The sequence below is a fragment of the Neoarius graeffei genome, chromosome 8, assembly GCF_027579695.1.
Source record: "Neoarius graeffei isolate fNeoGra1 chromosome 8, fNeoGra1.pri, whole genome shotgun sequence".
NCBI lineage: Eukaryota > Metazoa > Chordata > Actinopteri > Siluriformes > Ariidae > Neoarius > Neoarius graeffei.
Window position 1 is genome coordinate 74779807 of NC_083576.1, and position 22547 is coordinate 74802353.

General features: G+C 39.5%; 2 protein-coding genes across 6 annotated transcripts in view; one reads left to right on the top strand and one right to left on the bottom strand.

Annotated features, from left to right (window-relative positions):
- The window catches only part of ano10b (anoctamin 10b), a 60477-nt gene extending 49825 nt beyond the window's left edge, over positions 1 to 10652 (top strand). For all 3 annotated transcript variants that reach the window (XM_060928247.1, XM_060928245.1, XM_060928246.1), the window contains exon 14: positions 4024 to 10652. Coding sequence is in view for 2 of the 3 variants with exons in the window: in XM_060928245.1 (XP_060784228.1) it covers positions 4024 to 4065 (42 nt within the window). In the remaining variant the exon portion in view is untranslated. The remainder of the gene's footprint in view (positions 1 to 4023) is intronic.
- A 10-nt stretch (positions 10653 to 10662) lies between these two features.
- Positions 10663 to 22547, bottom strand: part of snrkb (SNF related kinase b) — an 86647-nt gene continuing 74762 nt past the window's right edge. For all 3 annotated transcript variants that reach the window (XM_060928249.1, XM_060928250.1, XM_060928251.1), the window contains one exon: positions 10663 to 21879. In XM_060928249.1, the coding sequence (XP_060784232.1) occupies positions 20223 to 21879 (1657 nt within the window). In that variant the 3' untranslated portion in view covers positions 10663 to 20222. The remainder of the gene's footprint in view (positions 21880 to 22547) is intronic.

The window sequence follows — 22547 nt, forward strand, 5'->3', positions numbered from 1 at the left end:
AAAATCACATATCCGTGAATAAAAGATCCGTGCTTTGGATTATATATATTTTTATTTTCCGTGAATCCGTATTCTGTGACTTCATGATGCAGCGAGGATGTATAAAGATGCCCAGGAAAGATAGCATGTGCTCAGACAACGTCACATATAAACAATTACCTAATTGGTCAGATGTTTTATCGAATCAGGTCCAGGCCTGGAAAAATCACTCCAGAAGCAGTCTCACCGATACGGATAAACCCAGGCCTGGGCTAAAGGTATATTGTGATCGGTCTGGTGCGACCACCAAGTGCACAAGAGCCATTCCACTGAATCGGTGCCATTTCTGTCCCTAGAAAATTATATGTATAAATGCACATAAAAAATGTACTTTAAAATACATTTCCTTTATTACGCAGAATGTCCTGCACATTGATCTGATTTCAAATTTAAGATGTATAATTGTAAGGATTAATAAAAACTATCTAAAACACTGAAAAATAGCATGTGTTACCTGTCCCCGCACTCTAACTTTATACTTAACTATGAAATATTATGATTAAAATCCTTCAGAAACAGTATTTCTTTTGCACTGTTGTGTGACTCCATATCCTATCCATGGTTTAAATATATTTTTTCATAAGAAATCCACAATATCTTAGTTAAAATACACATTTTAGTCGTGTCCCTGGGTTTTCACTCAGTCCTGTTACCCAAACATATTACCCCATCTAACAAATTTGGAACATTCCATAAATCACATGCTCAACAGGAAGTTACATCAGTTGTGTCTTCTGAAGGCCATGGGAAGACCAAAAGTTAGTTCTCTCATTTACTTTTCTGTATATTTGATGATTTTTAAACTTTGACTGATAAGGTCAATGTCAACATACTGTCCTCATCTCATCTCATTATCTCTAGCCGCTTTATCCTTCTACAGGGTCGCAGGCAAGCTGGAGCCTATCCCAGCTGACTACGGGTGAAAGGCAGGGTACACCCTGGACAAGTCGCCAGGTCATCACAGGGCTGACACATAGACACAGACAACCATTCACACTCACATTCACACCTACGGTCAATTTAGAGTCACCAGTTAACCTAACCTGCATATCTTTGGACTGTGGGGGAAACCGGAGCACCCGGAGGAAACCCACGCAGACACGGGGAGAACATGCAAACTCCACACAGAAAGGCCCTCGCCGGCCCCGGGGCTCGAACCCAGGACCTTCTTGCTGTGAGGCGACAGCGCTAACCACTACATCACCGTGCCGCCCCACATACTGTCCTGTTACTTAAATTATTTCTTAGATGATATTTGTTTATTTTAAAAATACAGATTTTTGGTAAATCACTAGAATGTGCTAAGTGTGGTCATGCTATTAGCGATGACGCTATGTGGCTTAATTCCATGTATTAGCTAATCCTAGGCTAAAAACTCAGTCCTGTTACTCATATAAAGAGTATGCAGCCATCTTTGACTTCCAAACCTTGTAAAAAAAAAATAACGTAGCCTGAGGTTGACCAATACACATTTTGAATAGTTAAATATGTGTGTTATTATAATCAGTGTTGAAAAGATATAACAAGTTTAATTTGGGAGTGGTACAACAAGCAAATGGCACCCATTCGGTGGAATGTCCCACAAACTGCAAGGGACCGATTTATTTATAGTTGTAGTTATAGTTATCAGTGTTGTGGGACCGGGCCTTAAGGGTTCTTTAAAAAAAAAAAAAAGAGAGAGAGAAAAATCATCCAGCAAGAGTAAATGATGCATTTGTAAATCAAAATCGTGGATCTCAAATTAAAAGAAAATGTATTCTACAGCCAGGCATACAATCGGCACAAGAGAAAACATGTACAGTAGGTTAATTGAAATCTCATATTAAAATGAATAATACTATATAATAGAAAGAAATGACATAAGTCAAGTTACACGATGTTAAAAAACAGTGTCCGACTGTAAAAAGTCTCCGCTGCCGTCTCTGGTAGTCATATTGCTTCTGTGTATTATCTGCTACCAGCCCTTCTCGTTATGCTTTATAGTGTCTGATTAGATGGATTAATGCAAAAATGTGTACATTACTCTTCAGTTATTGAGCAAGTGCAATGCAACGTCTGACTCATTTTACTGCTCTGCGTTTGTATGTGAATACATTGGGCAGTTATGTACACAGGTTCCTGCCTAAAGAAATCAATTAAGCAACTTGAAATGATCGAGTTATTCCAGACTATCAGGTTTCATTTGTGTATTCTGTATGATTCCACTGACGCACAACCTCCAAAAAAAAAAAAAAAAGATTCCCAGGCTAGTTTTGCATTATGGAACCTATCATTTGAAGGAGTTCTGCAATCATCTGAGTATTGTATTACTTACTGTCCAATTGTACTTCAGGAACAAGGATAAATTTGTTGAGGTTTTCCCTGGTTTAGTCTTATTTACAAAATAAGGTAGTGCACCTTCCTACAGATGGTCAGTGAAGGCCAGGCCACTGTCCCAGACAGATCATAGTCATGCACTCAGTCAGTCGTATAACACAGCAGTGTTTAAGATCCCCAATAGTGTCGCTGTTCTAATACACTCATTCTTATTATAGAAGAAGAAGCCTTTATTTTTGTCACATGTACATGGGTGGCACGGTGGTGTAGTGGTTAGCACGGTCGTCTCGCGGCGGGGGGTTCCGGGTTCGAACCCAGCGGCCGGCGAGGGCCTTTCTGTGTGGAGTTTGCATGTTCTCCCCGTGTCTGCGTGGGTTTCCTCCGAGTGCTCCGGTTTCCCCCACAGTCCAAAGACATGCAGTTAGGTTAACATGGGGCGGCCTTGGGCTGAGGTGCCCTTGAGCAAGGTACCTGACCCCTGACTGCTCCCTGGGTGCTCTGGTGTGGCTGCCCACTGCTCTGGGTGTGTGCGTGTGTGTTCACTGCTTCAGATGGGTTAAATGCAGAGGATGAATTTCACTGTGCTTGAAGTGCGCATGTGACGAATAAAGCACAGTGAAATTTGTCCTCTGCATTTAATCCATCTGAAGCAGTGAACACACAAGTGAGCAATGAACACACACACATACCCAAGAGCAGTGGGCAGCTATGCTACAGCGCCCGGGGAGCAGTTGGGGGTTAGGTGCCTTGCTCAAGCGCACTTCAGTCATGATGCAGAGGGAGTGGAAAGTGCTGTTCATTCACTCAACTCACAATTCCCTCTGTTTTTTTTTCTGCCGGTCCCAGGAATTGAACTACTAGTGACCCTGTTGGGCCCAAAGCTGCTTCTCTAACCTTTTCTAATGTCACCCAAATAACATCAGATGTCTGATATTCTTGGTGTTACAGTAGTTATGGAGTAGTTGTAGAGTACAGGGAGGACTGACCCATTATGTAATGCTACATTTAACAATTATTCCATGAAATTGAGTCGATAGCTGATGAGGCGAGTAGTAACGAGTCGGCTATAAGCCATGTACAACGAGATTGAGTGGAATAACTGTTTTATTTTATCCGCATTCCCTGGATTTTGAGGAAACCGAGCATTTTTTATTTTTTGCAAATTCAGTAAATAAAAACTTTATACAAAATGTCCGACAAAATCATTTCCGCTTAACAAAACGACGGTAGCAATTTGTGGAAAACGCTATAATAATAATTCTTGAAAAATAAAAAGATGTTCTTACTATCAAATACTTTTATTCCATATTTTGTTGCTTTTTTTAGGGGGGGGGTTGTTTTCGAGTAAAGTTTTTATTTCGTCCTTGGTTGGTTCAGCAACATGCGCCGCCATTTTGTTTTTCTCTACTCATGGTATATGAGCTGATAGCCTAGTAGTAGAGTAGCTGATCAGAGCGGGCAATTGCTCATATCCAGTGAATGTGGATAGAATAATAAGTAATTGTATGCGCCTATAGGGTCAGTGTTCCTGATAAAACTGATAGCATGGTGTATAATATTATGTGCCTTTGTGTTAGGCTGTGTATATTGTTTTTTTTTTTTTTTTTCTAGACTGTTAAACCTTGGTTTGTTGATTTTCAGTCGCTCTGTTTCTCTTCCGTCTTCTAGAACGTGAAGCATTCCCAGACTGCTGAGCTCCCTCATTCATAACCCTGAGAGGGAGGGAAACGGACACAGAGGTGTGGCAGCAGCCAGCAAGTTCATGAGACCATCACCACCTTTAATGATTAATAACTTCTCATTATGCTCTGTTGCACCGTGAGTTACAGGGGTGCCAAATGGTGCCTGACTGCTTGGGGGAAATTTGGACCAGTCTAAACAACTGGACTCTGTGTTTCCCCCTAGAGGACTGCTGTAGTATTGAACAAAGGCTTTTTAAAGATGTGGTATATAAAAAAACAGCGCAGAATATAGAAGTTAGTGAGCTAAAAGGGCAATGTAAGGTACATGCTAAGTTAATTTGCTAGCTCACTCACCCACCCTGACACCTGTAGGCTAATTGGCCTGTTAGTTGGTAGCCTCTTACGAGGCTGTCTGCATCTATCTTGAGCATGCTTCATCCACCACCGGCTTGCTAGGCCTGTCATGGTGCTAGCTCACTAACCCATATGTCTGTGTTTGGCGCAAGCATACATATGCCCAGGCGTGGTATTTTAAATATTTTCTAATACGTCTTATGACAGAATTGCACATATGTAATACATCATGCTTAGACTGGTTGTCAAACAGCATATAAATCATACACATTCATGAATGTCATTACGTTGTGTCTCAAACCACGTCCTATGACCTCATATATACGTATTTAGTGTTGATTTGTATATAGAATGCCTTGTTAAATGAGTGGTTTGATAAATTTAACCATTCTGTACTTGATAAAATATTAAATTGCACATGATGTTAAAAAAAAACCCAAAAGTGTCAGGCTAGAACACTTTTATTTAGCAACAAATTCTCATTCCGTTCCATATTGGTTTTGTCTATCTGCTACCAGCCCCTTCCCTTCTGTTTTATGGTGCATGATAAAGTAGGTTAATGTAAAAAGTATACATTACTCTTCACTTCATTTGTTCAGCAAATACAGTCCGACTTCTGACTAATTTTACTGTACTATTTTTTTATATTTCTCAGTGTAAACACACTATTCACTTATAGTAAAAAAAAAAAAAAAAAAAAAAAAAAAATATATATATATATATATATATATACACACACACACACACATATATATATATATATATATATATATATATATATATATATATATATATATACACACACACACACACACACACACAGTTGCTATCAGAAATATTCAACCCCCTCACCTCAAAAGACATAGTGATGTGGATGAAAGCTTATGACAAAAAACGTCATTAAACAAACAACAAAAAAAAGATTGATACATATTTGAGTTATTTTTACAACAGAAGTTGACTTAACTTTGAAGTTCAAATGAAAATGTAAATCTTTCTTTGAACACAAGTGCACTATTATTCAACCCCCAGCTTCAGTACTTTGTGGAGCATCCTTTAGCTTTTATAACTTCTAACAAACATTTTCGGTAAGTGCTGACAAGCTTCTTACACCTCTCGATTGGAATCTTTGCCCGTTCTTCACGTGCAAAAGCCTCGAGCTCGGTGATGTTTGATGGCTTCTGTGCTGCAACTGCCTTCTTTAAATTCCACTGAAGATTTTCAATCGGATTTAAATCTGGTGACTGAGAAGGCCACTCCAGGACGTTCCAGGATCTTTTTCTCAACCAAGCTTTGGTTGACTTGGAGGTGGGATCATTGTCTTGCTGGTTGATCACCAAGGTTTAATTTGTCAACAGAAGGCATCGCGTTCCTCTTGAAAATTGCCTGGTATTTCCGGGAATCCATGATGCCAGGTACATGATCAAGATTGCCAGTTCCTGCTGCAGAAAAACAGCTCCACCTCCATGCTTGACTATGGGGATGGTCTTCTTCTGGTCATAAGCCTGGCCTTTCGTACACCAGACATACCGCTGGTCCATATGTCCAAACAGTTCCAGTTTGGTTTCATCAGTCCATAGAACTGTCTCTCAAAACTCTGTAGTCTTATCCAAATTCCTCCTGGCATATTCTAGTCGACTTTTGATGTTCCTTGTGGTCAAGAGTAGAGTGTGTCCTGGAGTCCGGCCATGAAATCTTTGCTTATTCAGTGCACGGCTTATAGTTGCCACTGAAGCACTTGTACCAGCCTTCGTCATTGTCATCCTGTAGGCGTCTTGCACTTACATGGGTTTTTTTCTTAGTTGTCCTGACTAAGTGGCTAAGGGGCCCTTGATGAAATTTTGGGTTTTCTTCAACGGCCAGGCAGGTTTGCAGCTGTTTCACAAGTTTTAAACTTCCTTATAATGCTTCCAATGGTGTCTTTTGGAATGTTAAATTTTTTGGTAACCTTCTTATACCCAAGGCCCTTTAGGTGTGATGAAATAATCTCCTCTCTCAGCTTTTGCAGAAGCTCCTTTGTCTTTCCCATGATTGCAGCCAACCTTGAATACTTTCAAGGGTGGGGTTTATATATGCATCACAAATGAAGGATCATTATAGAGTTCCCAAAGGCTTAATTGTGTTTCAACTCCACTTTAGGCCATAAAAACTGTCAGAAAGCTTTAAAAACAATATCATATAGGGGTTGAATAATTGTGACATGGCTATCTTAACAAAATATACGGTTACACACAAATACTACATCATGCATTTTCTGTGTTGATTTTATGTATCACTCAACTCATAAAGAAGTCATCCAAAGCAGAATCTTGCTCTCTGAAAAAAACTTAATTGATAAATCCTTAAAATCTTTGGGGGGTTGAATATTGCTAATTGTGTGTGTGTGTGTGTGTGTATATATATATATATATATATATATATATATATATATATATATATATAACACACACTAGTGCATCTCAAAAAATTAGAATACCATGAAAAAGTTCCTTTTATTTCATAATTGAATTCAAAAAGGTAAACTTTCATATATTCTATATTCATTACATGTAAAGTGAAATATTTAAAGCCTTTTTTGTTTTAATTTTGATGATTATGGCTTATAGCTCATGAAAATCAGGAATCCAGTATCTCAGATTATTAGAATATTCCCTAAGATCAATCAAAAAAAGGATTTACAATACAGAAATGTCCAACTTCTGAAAAGTATATTCATTTATACACTCAATGCTTGGTTGGGGCTCCTTTACCATGAATTACTGTATCAATGCGGTGTGGCATGGAGGTGATCAGTCTGTGGCACTGCTGAGGTGTTATTGAAGCCCAGGTTGCTCTGATAGTGGCCTTCAGCATATCTGTATTTTTGGGTCGGGTGTTTCTCATCTTCCTCTTGACAATACCCCATAAATTCTCTATGGGGTTCAGGTCAGGCAAGTTGGCTGGCCAATCAAACACAGTAATATCATGGTCAGCAAACCATTTGGTAGTAGTTTTGGCACTGTGGGTAGGTACTAAGTCCTGCTGGAAAAGGAAATCAGCATCTCCAAAAAGCTCGTCAGCAGATGGAAGCATGAAGTGCTCTAAAATCTCCTGGTAGATGGCTGTGTTGACTTTGGACTTGATAAAATACAGTGGACCAACACCAGCAGATGACATGGCACCCCAAATCATCACAGACTGTGGAAACTTCACACTGGGCTTCAAACACCTTGGATTCTGTGCCTCTCCACTCTTCCTCCAGACTCTAGAACCGTGATTTCCAAATTAAATGCAAAATGTACTTTCATCTGAAAAGAGGACTTTGGACCACTGAGCAACAGTCCATTTCTTTCTCTCCTTAGCCCAGATAAGACACTTCTGACATTGGCTCAGGAGTAGCTTGATATTAGGAATGCAAAAGTTGTATCCCCTTTCTTGAAGATGTCTGTTTGTGATGGGTCTTGATACACTGACACCAGCCTCAGTCCACTCCTTGTGAAGCTCTCCCAAGTTCTTGAATCAACTTTTCTTGACAATCCTCTCAAGACTGCGGCCATCCCTGTTGCTTGTGCACCTTTTCCGGCCACCCTTTTCAGCAATGACCTTTTGTGGCTTACCCTCCTTGTGGAGGGCATCAGTGATCATCTTCTGGACAACAGTCAAGTCAGCAGTCTTCCCCATGATTGTGGTTGTGTGTACTGAACTAGACCGAGAGATACACTGTGTTCATACTGTTTTACTCAAACTCGAAATGAAATATTCTAATATTTTGAGATGTTTTTTTGTTTTTTTACTGTATGCCATACTGATTAAAATTAAAATAGAAACATGCTTGAAACATTTTAGTTTGTGTAATGAGTCTATAATATATAACATTTTCACTTTCTTAAATAACTGATGGAAAATATTGAACTTTTTCACAATATTCTAATTTTCTGAGATGCACTAGTATATGTGCGATTTGAGACACAACATAATGCTCTGGAAAGGATTAAGAGACCACTGCAAAATTATCAGTTTATCTGTTTTTACTATTTTTAGGTATGTGGTTGAGGAACACGAACAGTTTTTTGTTTTATCCCATAAAGTAGTGAAAAGATTTCCCCCAAATTCCACATAAAAATATTGTCATTTAGAGCACTTAATTGCAGAAAATGACAACCGGTCAAAATAACAACAACAAAAAAAAGCTGAAGTGTTTTCAGATCAAGATCGTATTCAATTTTAAACAGGGATCCCAGACGTCTGCTATTTAGCAGAATTCCGCTATTTTTCTAGCCAAAGTGGTGGTGGTTTTTTTTTTTTAAAATCTCTTGTATATCCGTTAAAAATACGTTTAAGTAAAATGACCAGCAGAATACGTTCTGATTTGGTTTGCTTGTTTAGCGATGTTTTTGTCAGCTTCGTTTGTTCTCGTTGACATTCGGGAACACTCGGAAGTTAAATTGATGTAAATACCGCGAGACTGTACGCGATAGAATGAGAAAACAATATGACTGCGCCCATTTGCTAGAAAATGTGTTTTAACTCCGTTTGTGCTTTTGTTTCTAATGCGTTGAACTTAATTCAATATGCAGGGCTGTGAAATTTCCGCGGATTCTGTCGCGAAAAATATCATCTTCACATTCTATTTTTGCATTAAAAATCATTGGGGGGTCTAGTCGGTTTTAATCGCCTTGCACGAGACCGGCGGCTCAGCCGGACTTGCGGAGTTTTATGCCAGCTGAGCGTGGAACACGTCTTGACTGCGACTCAGGAGCAGTGTTGCCAGATTGGGCGGTTTCAAGTGCATTTTGGTGGGTTTTGAACATATTTTGGGCTGCAAGATCAGACATAGTTAAGATGCCATCAAAAAGGAAAGCTAAGGAGGTGTTTGAGAGAGATGCAAAGAGGGCTAGAAAAGAACACACAGACAGACTGAAGGAAAAGATGAAAAATAAGTTTGCAAAACAAAGAGATGGTGTTAAAGAAAAGAAAATTAAAAGACTTTCATTAAATGCTGTTTGACAGACTATGAACATTTTGTAAATAGCTTTAATAGAGGAATGCAAATACTATAGAACTAATAACTAATAGCCTTACTGAAAGATGAATTGAAAGAAATAGCTGGGAGTGATGCAAAGAGGAATAGAAGGAGCCAGAAGTAAAAGAAAAGATGTAAATAATAGAAATATTAGGTTTTTTTTTTTAAACTTTTGCTCTGTAGACAAGAGACATTGTGACAGATTCTTGGAAAAAGCCAGGACATAATACAAGAATTAAGTGTAATTTGGAAGACAACAGGTATCTCTCACTTAAATATTGAGCATGATTTTTCACAAAGTCATTTTGAAAGGCCCATCAAAGTTTTCTTTTATTAACATTTCTTTAAATTGTTATTTACACTTTTTTTTTTTACTTTTATTTTGATTGATTAAGAGATAAAATACATAGGCACTTATTAGATATTTCAAGGTATTTTACATGGATCTTTCATTTTAAAAGAGAAAACTGTTGATAGGTATTTTATATGGCAAAACGAAGACCAAGACAAATATTTACTTGTTGAAATCAATTTTTTACTTGCAGGAAATGCTCAGAATACACCATATAACACCTAAAATGGAACTTGGGATGAGTTCAGAAATCAATATTTGGTGGAATAACCCTGACATTTCATCAGCTTTCATACGTCTTTCACGTTACTCTTGGGTGACTGTCACTCCTGGCACAAAAATTCAACCAGCTCAGCTTTGTTTGATGACTTGTGACCATCCATCGTCCTCTTGATCACGTGCCAGAGGTTTTCTAGCACTGTTTTTGCTCTCCAAACTGGTCTTATTGAAAGAGGATAGTGATGACCACAGCAGTGGTTTTTATACTTTTCCTCATTAAATAAGATTTGGTTCAGATGATCACCTCGTCATTAAGTAAGTGCGCTTGGGTTGGAATTCCAGCACAGACACTGGAATGAAACGTCTATAGTATATAGAGTTTCTGATTTAAGAAAAAAAATTAAAGTGGTCTCTTGATTCCCCCCCCCCAGAGCTGTATGCCTTGCACTTTAACCTTAGTGCACTTTTATCATCTAGCAACCAAAGAATTTTGCTTGCACTAACATCTGATTATATAAAAGGTGTGTAGTGGCTATTTGATGCCTTTATGAAATTATGCAATCATTACTGAGTGATGCTTTATTGTGCAGCTATTATTAAAAAAAAACCTAAAGAACCAAAGAGTGAGCATTATGTTCATCAAGATGTTGTGCACTGTACTGATAATAAATATTTTAAAAAATGCAAACAGACATTCATTTGGTTTATTCCATTTTAATAAATAAATACAAAAATAAATTAATCTCATTGAGACAGAGTCATTGTTTTAATAAGGGTCAATGGGACTCTAGACATAGCCAGATGTCATTCTACCCCGGTCGGTAAACTGGAGACCCGAGACAATGAGAATGAAAATGAAAAAGTGAGTGAAGAATGATAATCAATCATGACGTGTACATCTATCTCCTTTTCTAAAGGTGTAGTCGGATGTTTAGAGCAGGCCTGCAGTCAGGAAGTGTCTGTGAGTAAGCGCAGTACAGGTTTGTGCTTTATAACCCTCTGCTATACACACTCAATGATCTTTAAAGGAGTAGTGAAGCAAAAACGTCTAATGTACACAATTTGTCCATTATCTAAACACTGATGCTTGTTTATTTAGTTTCTCACTGGCCCGAATATCCCAAACCTTCTATGTGAATTAATGCTCTAATAGTCATATGCTTTGCATCTAACAAAATTGTTAGATTTAAAAATAAATAAAGATTCAAAGTGGAACTATATTATTATCATCCACATAACTACCAGCTGTCCAATACAACACTTTAAGCTTTGGGAGGCAGCACCTTGGGGACGGATTGATACCAAGCTGTAGCAACAAATAAGGGTGATTTTCTACTTTTCTAGAACGTTTGTCTCCATAAGAGTTCAGCATTCAGCTACACAGTGATGTTTTATTCATTTCACAGAGTATACTGTCTACACCGTATTCGACAGCAAGTCTGAAAAGGGGGGAAAAAAAAAACCACCCCACAAAAAACTGCATGTGGTTGAGACAAACCTCCATCACTACTTAGCTACACTACCGTTCAAAAGTTTGGGGTCACTTTGAAATGTCCTTATTTTTGAAAGAAAAGCACTGTTCTTTTCAATGATCACCACTTTAAACTAATCAGAAATCCACTCTATACATTGCTAATGTGGTAAATGACTATTCTAGCTGCAAATGTCTGGTTTTTGGTGCAATATCTCCATAGGTGTATAGAGGCCCATTTCCAGCAACTCTCACTCCAGTGTTCTAATGGTACAATGTGTTTGCTCATTGCCTCAGAAGGCTAATGGATGATTAGAAAACCCTTGTACAATCATGTTAGCACAGCTGAAAACAGTTGAGCTCTTTAGAGAAGCTATAAAACTGACCTTCCTTTGAGCAGATTGAGTTTCTGGAGCATCACATTTGTGGGGTCGATTAAATGCTCAAAATGGCCAGAAAAATGTCTTGACTATATTTTCTATTCATTTTACAACTTATGGTGGGAAATAAAAGTGTGACTTTTCGTGGAAAACACAAAATTGTCTGGGTGACCCCAAACTTTTGAACGGTAGTGTACATTAGCTTCAAGCACAAAAACTACAAAAGCATAATGTCAAGATAAGGAAAATTGTGTGCATTAGACTTTTTTTTTTTTACCCAACCATTCCTTTAGGCATTAGACTACTTTACACTTTACAGGTTGAAGAACCATATGAAAGCAATAACGATCAATTCTACAAGCAAACCTCAAATCTTTTTTTTTTTTTCCGTGAAGCATTAATTAATGCAGTAAAACATTCTGAAACTCTTTCAATATAGATATTTCATTTGCTCTAAAACACTTCATGGCTAAAGGCCGTAGTCACACTGGAGATCTGTGAAGACTTTAGACAAAGACGTCTATGATATTACCAGAATAATTTTATCTATGGTGTATCTTGATTACAGAACATATAAAATCAGTTAATGGATTCTAATTATTATTATTTTTTTTAATGCACCGTATACATTAGAGATACGCTGCACTACAATTATTTCGTGTTAGCTCAGATCATTCTGCGTAAGCTGAAGTTTGGCCAGCTTATCTGTCGTTTATAGGAGTAGCCCAGGAGTAATAGGGTTATACCCGGAACAAATTAGTAACAAGCTGAAAATTTCAGAATATGTTCAGAATACCTTTAGGAATAACATACTAAAAGTCCCCGGAAATCCCCCTTGTGCTCTCTGAGAAATTCAAGATGGCGTCCAAAATGGCCGCCAAATGGAGATCTGCCCATATCTCAGGCCCAAAACAAAATATTAATGCAATTAAAAGGTCAGAATGTATGTTTTGTAGGGTAGGAGAGTAAATTCCAACATGTGTGTATTAATTACATTGTTATTATATAATGTTAATACACAATGTACACATTATTATAACAGTATATTTGTGTATAGTGTGGATCCATTGGTTACTCGTTCACTCCGTATCATCCTATTCTGTTCACAAAACAACAAACAATTACTAGGGGTTGGAGCACTTATTTTCATTAATATTAATTAAAGTAAATTGGTGGTGTAAAATGAAAAATGGCATGTTAAAAGGTCATGCTGAGTTCAGTCATTTTTAAAAGGTCATGCTGAGTTTAGTCATTTTTCGTCCGAACACACTGGCATTGCTAGTAGTAAAGACTGGCGCTAGAAACTCAAAGATTAATTTTTTTCCACCCTTAAACAAGCTTGAATAAATTCCCTACTTCATTGATGGTACAACAAAGGTCCAAGCATTACAACTGAGGCACTGAGAAGTGTTTGAGACCCCGTCCACACGTAGCCGGGTATCTGCTAAATCGAAGATATTTTTCTACGTTTTGGCCTGTCATCCACATGAAAACGCATCAAAAACGAATATTTAAAAAAACTCCGGGCAAAGTGAAGATTTTTGAAAACTCCGTGTATGCCTTTTCGTGTAGACAGAGATAACCGGAGTTTTGCGTTTTAGAACGTCACAATCTGCGCCAAAAAAATGACAACAAATCTGCCCTGACGTCAAACGTGCGACCTTTGTTTACTGCAGAAGCCAGATTAAGCATGGACAAAGAGTAATGGATCGAAGTAGTGCCTTGAAAGCGTTAATTATTGTGCAGGTGCTATTTACATGTTTAATTTTAGAAGCCCAACTACTGCTCCAAAAACAGGGTCAATATGTCCACATATTTGCTTTGACAAGATTCCCAATCAACGTTTTCTTGCGTCTTTTGAAGTTTATACTCCAAAATTGTATTTAGAAGCAATTCTGTCTCCGAGTCTGTCCAGACGAACGAGCTTGGCGCCATGTTTTATGTTTAGGCGGAAGTGACGCCAACAGAGGGCTATTCTGATGTGATTAGGGGGTAGGATTTGGGGAAATAATGCCATCTACAGGTTTGGAATGCTTATGAATGTGATTGAAAACGCAGATGTTCGGTTATGTGTGGAAGGGATTTTTTTTCGAAGACGAGGTGGTGTGGATAAAACATTTTTATAAACGGGGGGGGAATGTTCGGTTTTAAAAATACCCGGCTACGTGTGTACATGGCCTGAGTCTATTCATTGTTTATAAGCAAGAGCTTTTATTGAGGCAGACCTTTTTGTCATGAAAGTCGCCGGAATGTTGAAGACGTGTACTGAAACAGCTTGCCATTGTAGTTTTAGAAGATGGAGTTCTCAAATTTAATTTCCCTTTAATATTTTATCAAAGCTTAAAGATGCACTAAATATTAAGGAAATTGATGTCTAATTGTTGTCTTACATTATGTTCATGTATGTAGGTAGCCTACTAAGCTAATCTGTCAATCATGTCAACCATCAAATTCCATGTAATTTCCACATTAATGACCTTGTAATCTTGGTTAATTTTAATTTTAACAGTGTGACAATGGTGAATTTGCATTGCTTGTATGAGAGAACATATAATTTAACATTTTAATTGCATTTATATTATGTTTTATCCCTGAGATATTGAAAAATCTCCAATCAGCGGCCATTTTGGACTCCATCTTGAATTTCTCAGAGAGCACAAGGTGGATTCCCGGGGACTTTTAGTATGTTATTCCTAAGGGTATTCTGAAAATATTCTGAAAAATTCAGCTCGTTACTAATTTGTTCCGGGTTGGACTCAATTTTGAGCTAATGCTCTTGGGCTAGAGAGGCTGTCAACATGTCACAAATTGGCATCTACTGTATGTTGTGGCTGGTTGATGAAACAGTACCGTATATTCAGGACTATAAGTCACACACACACGCACGCACAGTAAATTTTTTTTTTTTTTTTAAAGATATTTTTTTGGGCTTTTTGCACCTTTATTGGATAGGACAGTGTAGAGACAGGAAATGAGCGGGAGAGAGAGAGACGGGAAGGGATCGGGAAATGACCTCGGGCCGGAATCGAACCCGGGTCGCCCGCATTCATGGTATGGCGCCTTAACCACCTGAGCCACGACGCCCCCTCGCACAGTAAATTTTATCCGAGAGAAAATCAAATCAAATTGCTGTACGTCACTAAAACGAAGCCATCATTTTTATATAATAGTTACTGTAGTCTAGTGATAGCTGATGTACAGTTTTAACGTTTCAACTACAGTTATATTTATCAGAAGAGCTGAGAATTGAGGTGATAATTAGTGTTGCACCGATACCATTTTTTTGGCCCCGATACCGATACCTGGCTGTGCAGTACCGGCCGATACCGATACCACTCCGTTTGAAATGTGTGTGTGTGTGTGTATATATATATATATATATATATATATATATATATATATATATATATGAAGAGCTGCAACCTCAAACTCTTTGTGTTCGTTCACATGTTTCGCCTTCAAATGTTTTATCAGGTTCGAGGTATTGAAACTGGCCGATTTAACTCCACTTCTCGAAACTTTCAGGCCGCAAATCTTGCATGTAGCCATTGTACTCGCCGGAGTTTCTATGCTGAAATATATCCAGACCGCCGACATTTTCTTCTCGTGGTTTGTTTTTCCTCCGCGTGAAAAAGCTGCCCCTGTATTGGTTAAGAGCGGCTATTGGCCCGCTCTCATTGGTCTGGAGCAGGTCAATAGCAATAGCTGCTTGGCGTGCTTGGCAGGCATGCACAGTGATCACGTGTGATCACACAACACAGAGTGTAGCGAGTGTCGGGAGAGAGAAGGCTGCATTCAAGTGTCATACTAGCATCAGTAAATGGTATCGGCGCCCTATTTCTTGCTACTTGCCAATACCGATACCACCATTTTAGTGCCAGATCGGGGCCCCGCCCGATACTGGTATCGGTATCGGTGCAACACTAGTGATAATAATTGAGATTTTCACTTGACTGTACTATGTATTATAAAAAAATAAGCGGACATTAAGCTGACAGCAGTGCACCTATAACTGACGTTTTTCTAGTAAGTATTCAGTTTAACATTGAACAACCAGGTATTTAGGATTCTATAATTTTGTTACGACATAGTACGCGTGTCTGCTGCTACAGATGTGAGATATGGACAGTGGAAAACAAATTGAAGCGGCAGTATAAAAGAAATTGTTGTGAATTTAGAAAAAGCCCAATCAACACATACTTGTAATTAAAATATACACCATCCCGATTAATACTGGCATATAATTACAAGCACATGTACTGTACATTAAAGTGTAAACAGAAGCATAGTCTGTTTTGTGACGTGTCTTATAGTCCAAAAAATATGGCTGTCTCAGAAAACTGCTTTTGTTCGAGTAAATGAATTTTTGTCCATCATACTGCAGAAGAACTGAATCATCCGCAAAGACCTTAGTGAGAATAGCTGAAGAATAACCACCGCTACGGCTTTGACTCCGTTCCCAGTGTGAATGGGTGCTAATTGCAGTTATTTATAATTCTACATGTGACTGATTCAGCTTTACGTAATAGCACTAACACTTCTGCATTAGGACAACATCTGGTCTATACTTAGTCTGTTACTAGTGACGACTATGAAGGTTTTTTTTTTTGTTCGTTTTTAAATGTTCTTCTATGAAGTCAATTTTTTTTAGGATGCTACTTGTCCTCTCTTCACTGCTTGATGGTCTAGAGCTAGTTTTGTTAAATGGTATGCTATGTTAGGTGAAAACACAATATCATGTCAATAGCATATACATAGATAATAGCACACATGCTCAAAAGAATATATACACACTGTACATGTCCAGATGTGTCCAAGAGCTTATACTGACAGACTGCTTGCTCAATAGTAAACGTGCACCCTGAGGCAAACAAGTTAAATCGAGGCAGTCTCACACTCTGACGATGGTCCTCTTAAATAAAATTAAATAAACATGAAGTTAAAAAAAAGATGAATGATATGAAGTCACCATGTTTCCACCACCCCCCCTAGTAAGACTCTGATACGATAACATTTTCCAGAATATCCATATATGCGTTTGAAACAAAACAAAAAACAGTTTCAGGAAGACCAGGCTTCTCTCGTCGGCTTTCGCAATAACTTCAATCCAAGTTCTTGTATCACAGATACGTTCTACGTCTTTCCCTGGTCGGCCCAGCCAGTGCGATGCTAATACTACTTTGACCATTGCTAATGTAGCATGCTCATGTATATGTGGTCAAATGCTCTGCATGTCCTCCATGCATCCTGAAACCCGACACACACTCGGGCCAGTAAAATAGGGACGTTTGTTGTTGTGCCATTGTGTGAGGCTTAATGTAATTTGTAAAAAGGTATTAGTGAGGCTATGAGGCTTTGAAAAAAAAAAAAAAATCCAGCTCTGTGCCAGACTCAACAAAGCCGCACACATTCTGCCTAAACTGGTTACGTTTTATTCAATAGTTAATAAAATGGAAAGCCTAGTAGCTCCCAGTTAGCAATATTTTCATTTGGTGTGCATGTGAGGTGAGGTAATCCGATTTACATCTGAACTTGAACGCTCCAGTGACACATTTAAAGCAAATATCTATTTAAAGCTGTTTCAATGCAAAACAATGCAAGTTGCCCTCGATTTCCAAATCCTCAATTGCTCAGTACACACAGTTTTGAACTGGAGTAGCCATAATATTGAGACCAGTGCACCAACTCCAACTGGTGGACAACTGGTAATATAAATGTTGGCCCGTGAACAACCGTAATATGTTGGAAAATGTATTGCAATTTTAGCATCTAGAGTCCTTGATAAATGACGAAATCCTTCTACACGTAGCAATATGAGGCCACTTGACCGCTCGTGTTCCAGTATGCTGTAAAATAAAAAGTGTTGTCTACGGAGGAAATTCAAATCAATATCCAACTGTGGTAAGACATTTCACGTATAGGTATGCAGCTGTGGTCAGAAGTTTACATACATGAATATGAAGGTCATCGCAATATTGGGCGATCAATGATTTCTCTGAACTGTTCTTTTTCTGTGGCAGAATGATTGTACAACATGCATCTTTAACGGGCAACGAAAAACCCAAGAATCGTGCACAAGTTATTTCGGGTTTTCTGAAATCAAAATTATACATGCAGGTCAGAATTATACATACACCCACTTGGATTATTAATTCAGTGGTGCTGAAGGTTCCAAAATGTCAACTTGCCAAGGCCTTTTAACTTCCTGTTAGTGATCATGATTGGCTACAGCTGGTAGCTTCTCTGCACCAACATAAAAAGAGTTTGTTTGACAAGTTATTGGAAGGTATGGCTGCCTTGCCATGGTCTGGAAGGAGACCCAAATTGTCACCTTTAGCTGAGAGGAAATTGGTTTGGATAGCCAGGAACCACCAAGGCACAGGCCTGCCATGAACCACTGGAAGACTGTCTACAGTCAAAGTTTTACATCATCATGGACCGAGAGGCTGCCATCCAAGAAAGAAGACCCTGCTCCAGAATTGACACATTCAAGATGTTTGTAGCTGAACACATGGATAAAGAAAAAGCCTTCTGGAGGAAAGTTTTATGGTCAGATGCGACAAGGATTGAGTTGCTTGGCCACAATGACCAGAAGTACACTGTACCAACTGTTAAGCATGGTGGCGGTAGCATCATGCTCTGAGGCCGTTTTGCTGCCAGTGGAACTGGTGCATTACATAAAGTGGATGGAATAACAAAGAAGCAGGACTATCTCAGAATTCTTCAGCATGACCTCAAACCATCAGAACCTTGTACACATTTGGGTGTTCCAACAGGCCAATGACCTCAAATACACATCAAAGCTAGCTGTGGAATGGATAAAGCAGGCTAGCATTAAGCTTAGAGTCCTGACCTTACTGCTTAAAGGTCTTTATAAAAAAAAAAAAAGCCTTAAACAGCTTAAGAATCAGGTCCATGCCAGGCAAGACGCAAATTTAGTTGAACTCTACCAATTCTACTAAGAAGAGTGGTCAAATATCCAACTAGAATTCTGCCAGAAGCTTGTTAATGGCTACCAAAAGTATCTGTCAAGGTGAAACTTGCTAAGGGATATTTAACCAAATATTAGGTGTGCTGTATGTATATTTTGGATCCTGTATGTGTAACTTTGACCCCGTGTTGATTTCAGAAAACCCAAAATAAATTAAAACCTGTGCACCAAATTCTTATTTTATTCTATTAAAAGATGTGCAGGGGCGGTACGGTGGTGTAGTGGTTAGCGCTGTCGCCTCACAGCAAGAAGGTCCGGGTTCGAGCCCCGTGGCCGGCGAGGGCCTTTCTGTGTGGAGTTTGCATGTTCTCCCCGTGTCCGCGTGGGTTTCCTCCGGGTGCTCCGGTTTCCCCCACAGTCCAAAGACATGCAGGTTAGGTTAACTGGTGACTCTAAATTGACCGTAGGTGTGAATGTGTGTGTGAATGGTTGTCTGTGTCTATGTGTCAGCCCTGTGATGACCTGGCGACTTGTCCAGGGTGTACCCCGCCTTTCGCCCGTAGTCAGCTGGGATAGGCTCCAGCTTGCCTGCGACACTGTAGAACAGGATAAAGCGGCTAGAGATAATGAGATGAGAAGAGATGAAAAGATGTGCATTTTCTGTGACAGAATGGTTGAAAGGTTCAGAGAAATCATTGAAAGCCCAATAATGCCATGACATTCATATCCATGTCTGTGTATGTAAACTTCTGACTGGAACTGTCTATAAAACATTTTATCCAATTGTTTTAAAAGTTGGAGAAGTAACTAAGGTTAGCATATAAAATGGTGTGTGTAAAATGAACGTGTACAAAATGAATATGATTTTAGGGGCAGGGGAGGACTCGTTTCTGGTAAGTTATGTCCTGCTTGAGTAGTGGTTCCAGAAGTGCTCACTCATATGATTGCAATATTTTCTATTTATATATTTGATCGTATTCAATTTTCATATCAGAGCTTTTACTCAAATCGTTTCTTTAGTGTGCGCCACTTAATGGCACACGTTTTTAGGTAATGGCATCTTTTTTAGGAAAAGCTCTGTTCTAGAGAAGCTGCTACAGTGCAAAACAACAAGCGACTGTTTTATTCACAGGGCTCCTACACTCAAGATATATGCTAGTTCTAATAAAAGGTCACTGAGATTGCACAAATTGCAAGTAGATATAGATTAGATGTCTATATACACAGCAGCGCTAGGACATTTGCCGCCACACAGGAAAGCAGCAGGGAATGCTGGAGGAAAGGGCATGGGAAGCTATGGGTGTACAGTGAATAGGTGTGTGTGTGTGGCCAGAGCACCTCCGAGATCACAGTAAGAGACAAGGACATGTGCTGTCTTTTAAAAACCCATTACTAGTAAAGAGGGGAGAAAAGCAGGAACTCTTGACAAGCTTTCTGGAATGCCAAAGAGATCTGGACAGTTTTCAGATGTCTCCCCTATAGCACGTGGCAACAGTTATACTGAGCGAAGGGAAGCAATTTCTCTTTGGATGTGGGCTGGATGTTGAATGACAGAGCTTTCTCACAGAGCGGGAACTGCAACAGGCGCTCTCTCAGATTAACATTCTTGTTCTTGTTGGAGTCTGTGCCGGCGTCCCTGGATCCCCGCTGACCCTGCTGAGGTTTGCCGCACGTCTCCTCCGTCCTCTCGGCTTCTCCAGGCACCTTGCGGGTTTCCACACCATCTGGTCTCAGGTCCACGCAATGATTCTTGGGTAGGAATCGCAGAGAGACACAGGGGGCTGAAATGACACTGGTGTTAAGCAGCCTCGGCTTGGACAGGGTGTTATTGTTATCTTCCAGAGTATCATTGGAGGGCTCGCTCTGGCCCCAGCAGCACTGCACAGGATCAAGCCTAGGTGGTGCTGGAAATCTGTCTAACTTCTGAAGGTTCTGACTCTTATGGCCCTCATCTTCAGCTTTTTCTGAGCCTTTTCCTGCTTTATGGGGTTCTTCAATGCTGTTCTTATCTTCAATCTGTGTTGCTGTTAAAGGTCTGTCTTTCTTCTGAAGGTCCTTATTTCTCTCGTCTTCAGCCCTGTCTGAAGCTTTTCGTGCTTTGCTTGGGTCCTCAGTTTGGGTCTTCTCTGTCCTGGTCACTGGTAAACATCTGTCTGTCTTCTGAAGGTCTTTCTGTCTTTCACTTTTTGCTTTGTCTAAGGCTTTTACCACTTGCCTTGGTTCCCCAGTGTTGGCCTCAGTGTGTGCTGCTGGCGGCAGTTCAGCCAGCTTATGGAGACTCTGGTTCTGTTCATTATGTGTAGTTGCGCTTGATTCTTCAGTGTGGTTCTTCTCCTCAGTCCTGCCATTTGCTGAAGGCCCAACTAGCTGCTGCTGATCCTTCTGTCTCTCATCTACAGCTCTGCCAGGGGCTTTTCCTTCTTTCTTGGTTTCCTCAGTGTGATCCTTCTCACTGTTTGCTTCTAGGGGAGGTCCACTGGGCTCCTGCAGGCTTTGGTCCATCTGTCGCTCATCTTTAAGCATATACGAGTGCTTCTCTATCTGGGACACTGTCTCATTTTTTGTTGTATTTTTGCTGGTGTCATCCCCTTGACTCTCCTCTGTGACTGTCTCTCCTTCTTGAAGCTCCTCATCCTCTGTTAGGGCTTCACAAAGCCCCTGTCCCTTGCTCTTTTCCTTTCCTTGGTCCCCCAGCTCTTCTGAGACACTTGGAGCTTTTGATACTAAACAACATCTGGGAGAAGTGTCCAAAGGGGGTGCTGCTGCTGCTGATGGCACCAAGCTGGCTTTGCTACATTGTACAACAGGCTGATTTTCCTCTTCTTCTTCGTCCTCCTCCTCCTCACAAATTTGATGCAAAGCTCTAAGATTTTTGACCACTGGAGGTGGGTCTGGAGGTACAGAGCGAAAACTGAGACCTAGGCAAGAGCTGGGACTGACAAAATCACTGAAGGATGAGTCCTGATGACTGGGTTTGGGAGCCAGCAGGTCTCCAGACTCACACACACCCCGTCGGGAGAAACCTGGAGACACAGAAACCAACTGGGTGACCGGAACCAAAGAAGCGTCTCTGAGAACATCAGCCTGAGAGCTCTGGCCTTCCACCAGGTCCAGAGGCTCAGAAAAAGGCCTCCTGTTGAAGAAATAACACACAAATTTAATATGGCTGTGCCATAATTCGCTTATGCACGGCTGTAAAAAGGATTCCTTCATCCAACAAATCACACTTCAATGAGATGTGTTAGAATACGGAATAACTTTTTATTCTCTCCACATTCACAGGATATGAGCAATCGCACACTCTGAATGGCTACTCTACTACTTAGGCTATCAGCTCCTATATACTGTACCGCGAGTAGAGAAAAACAAAATGGTGGAGTGTGTTGCTGAACCAACTGAGGACAAAATAAAAACTACTCGAAAACAAAACCCCCAAAAAATACACACAAAAAAAGCAACAAAATATGGAATGAAAGTATTTGATGGTAAGAAAGCATCTTTTTTTTTTCAAGAATTATTGCATTTTTCACAAATTGCTACCGTCATTTCACCGGTTTGTTTAGATTCTAAGCAGAAATTATTTTGTCTGACATTTTGTATCAAGTTTTTATTTATCGAATTTGCTAAAAATAAAAATGTTCAGTTTCTCAAAATCCAGTGAATGTGGATGTAATAAAACAGTTATCACACAATCTCATCATACATGGCTTATCGCCATCAGTTCATATACGACTCAATCTCATGGAATAACTTGGATTACCATATCCCTATCTAATTAAGACTTGTGCTGGAATCTGCTAG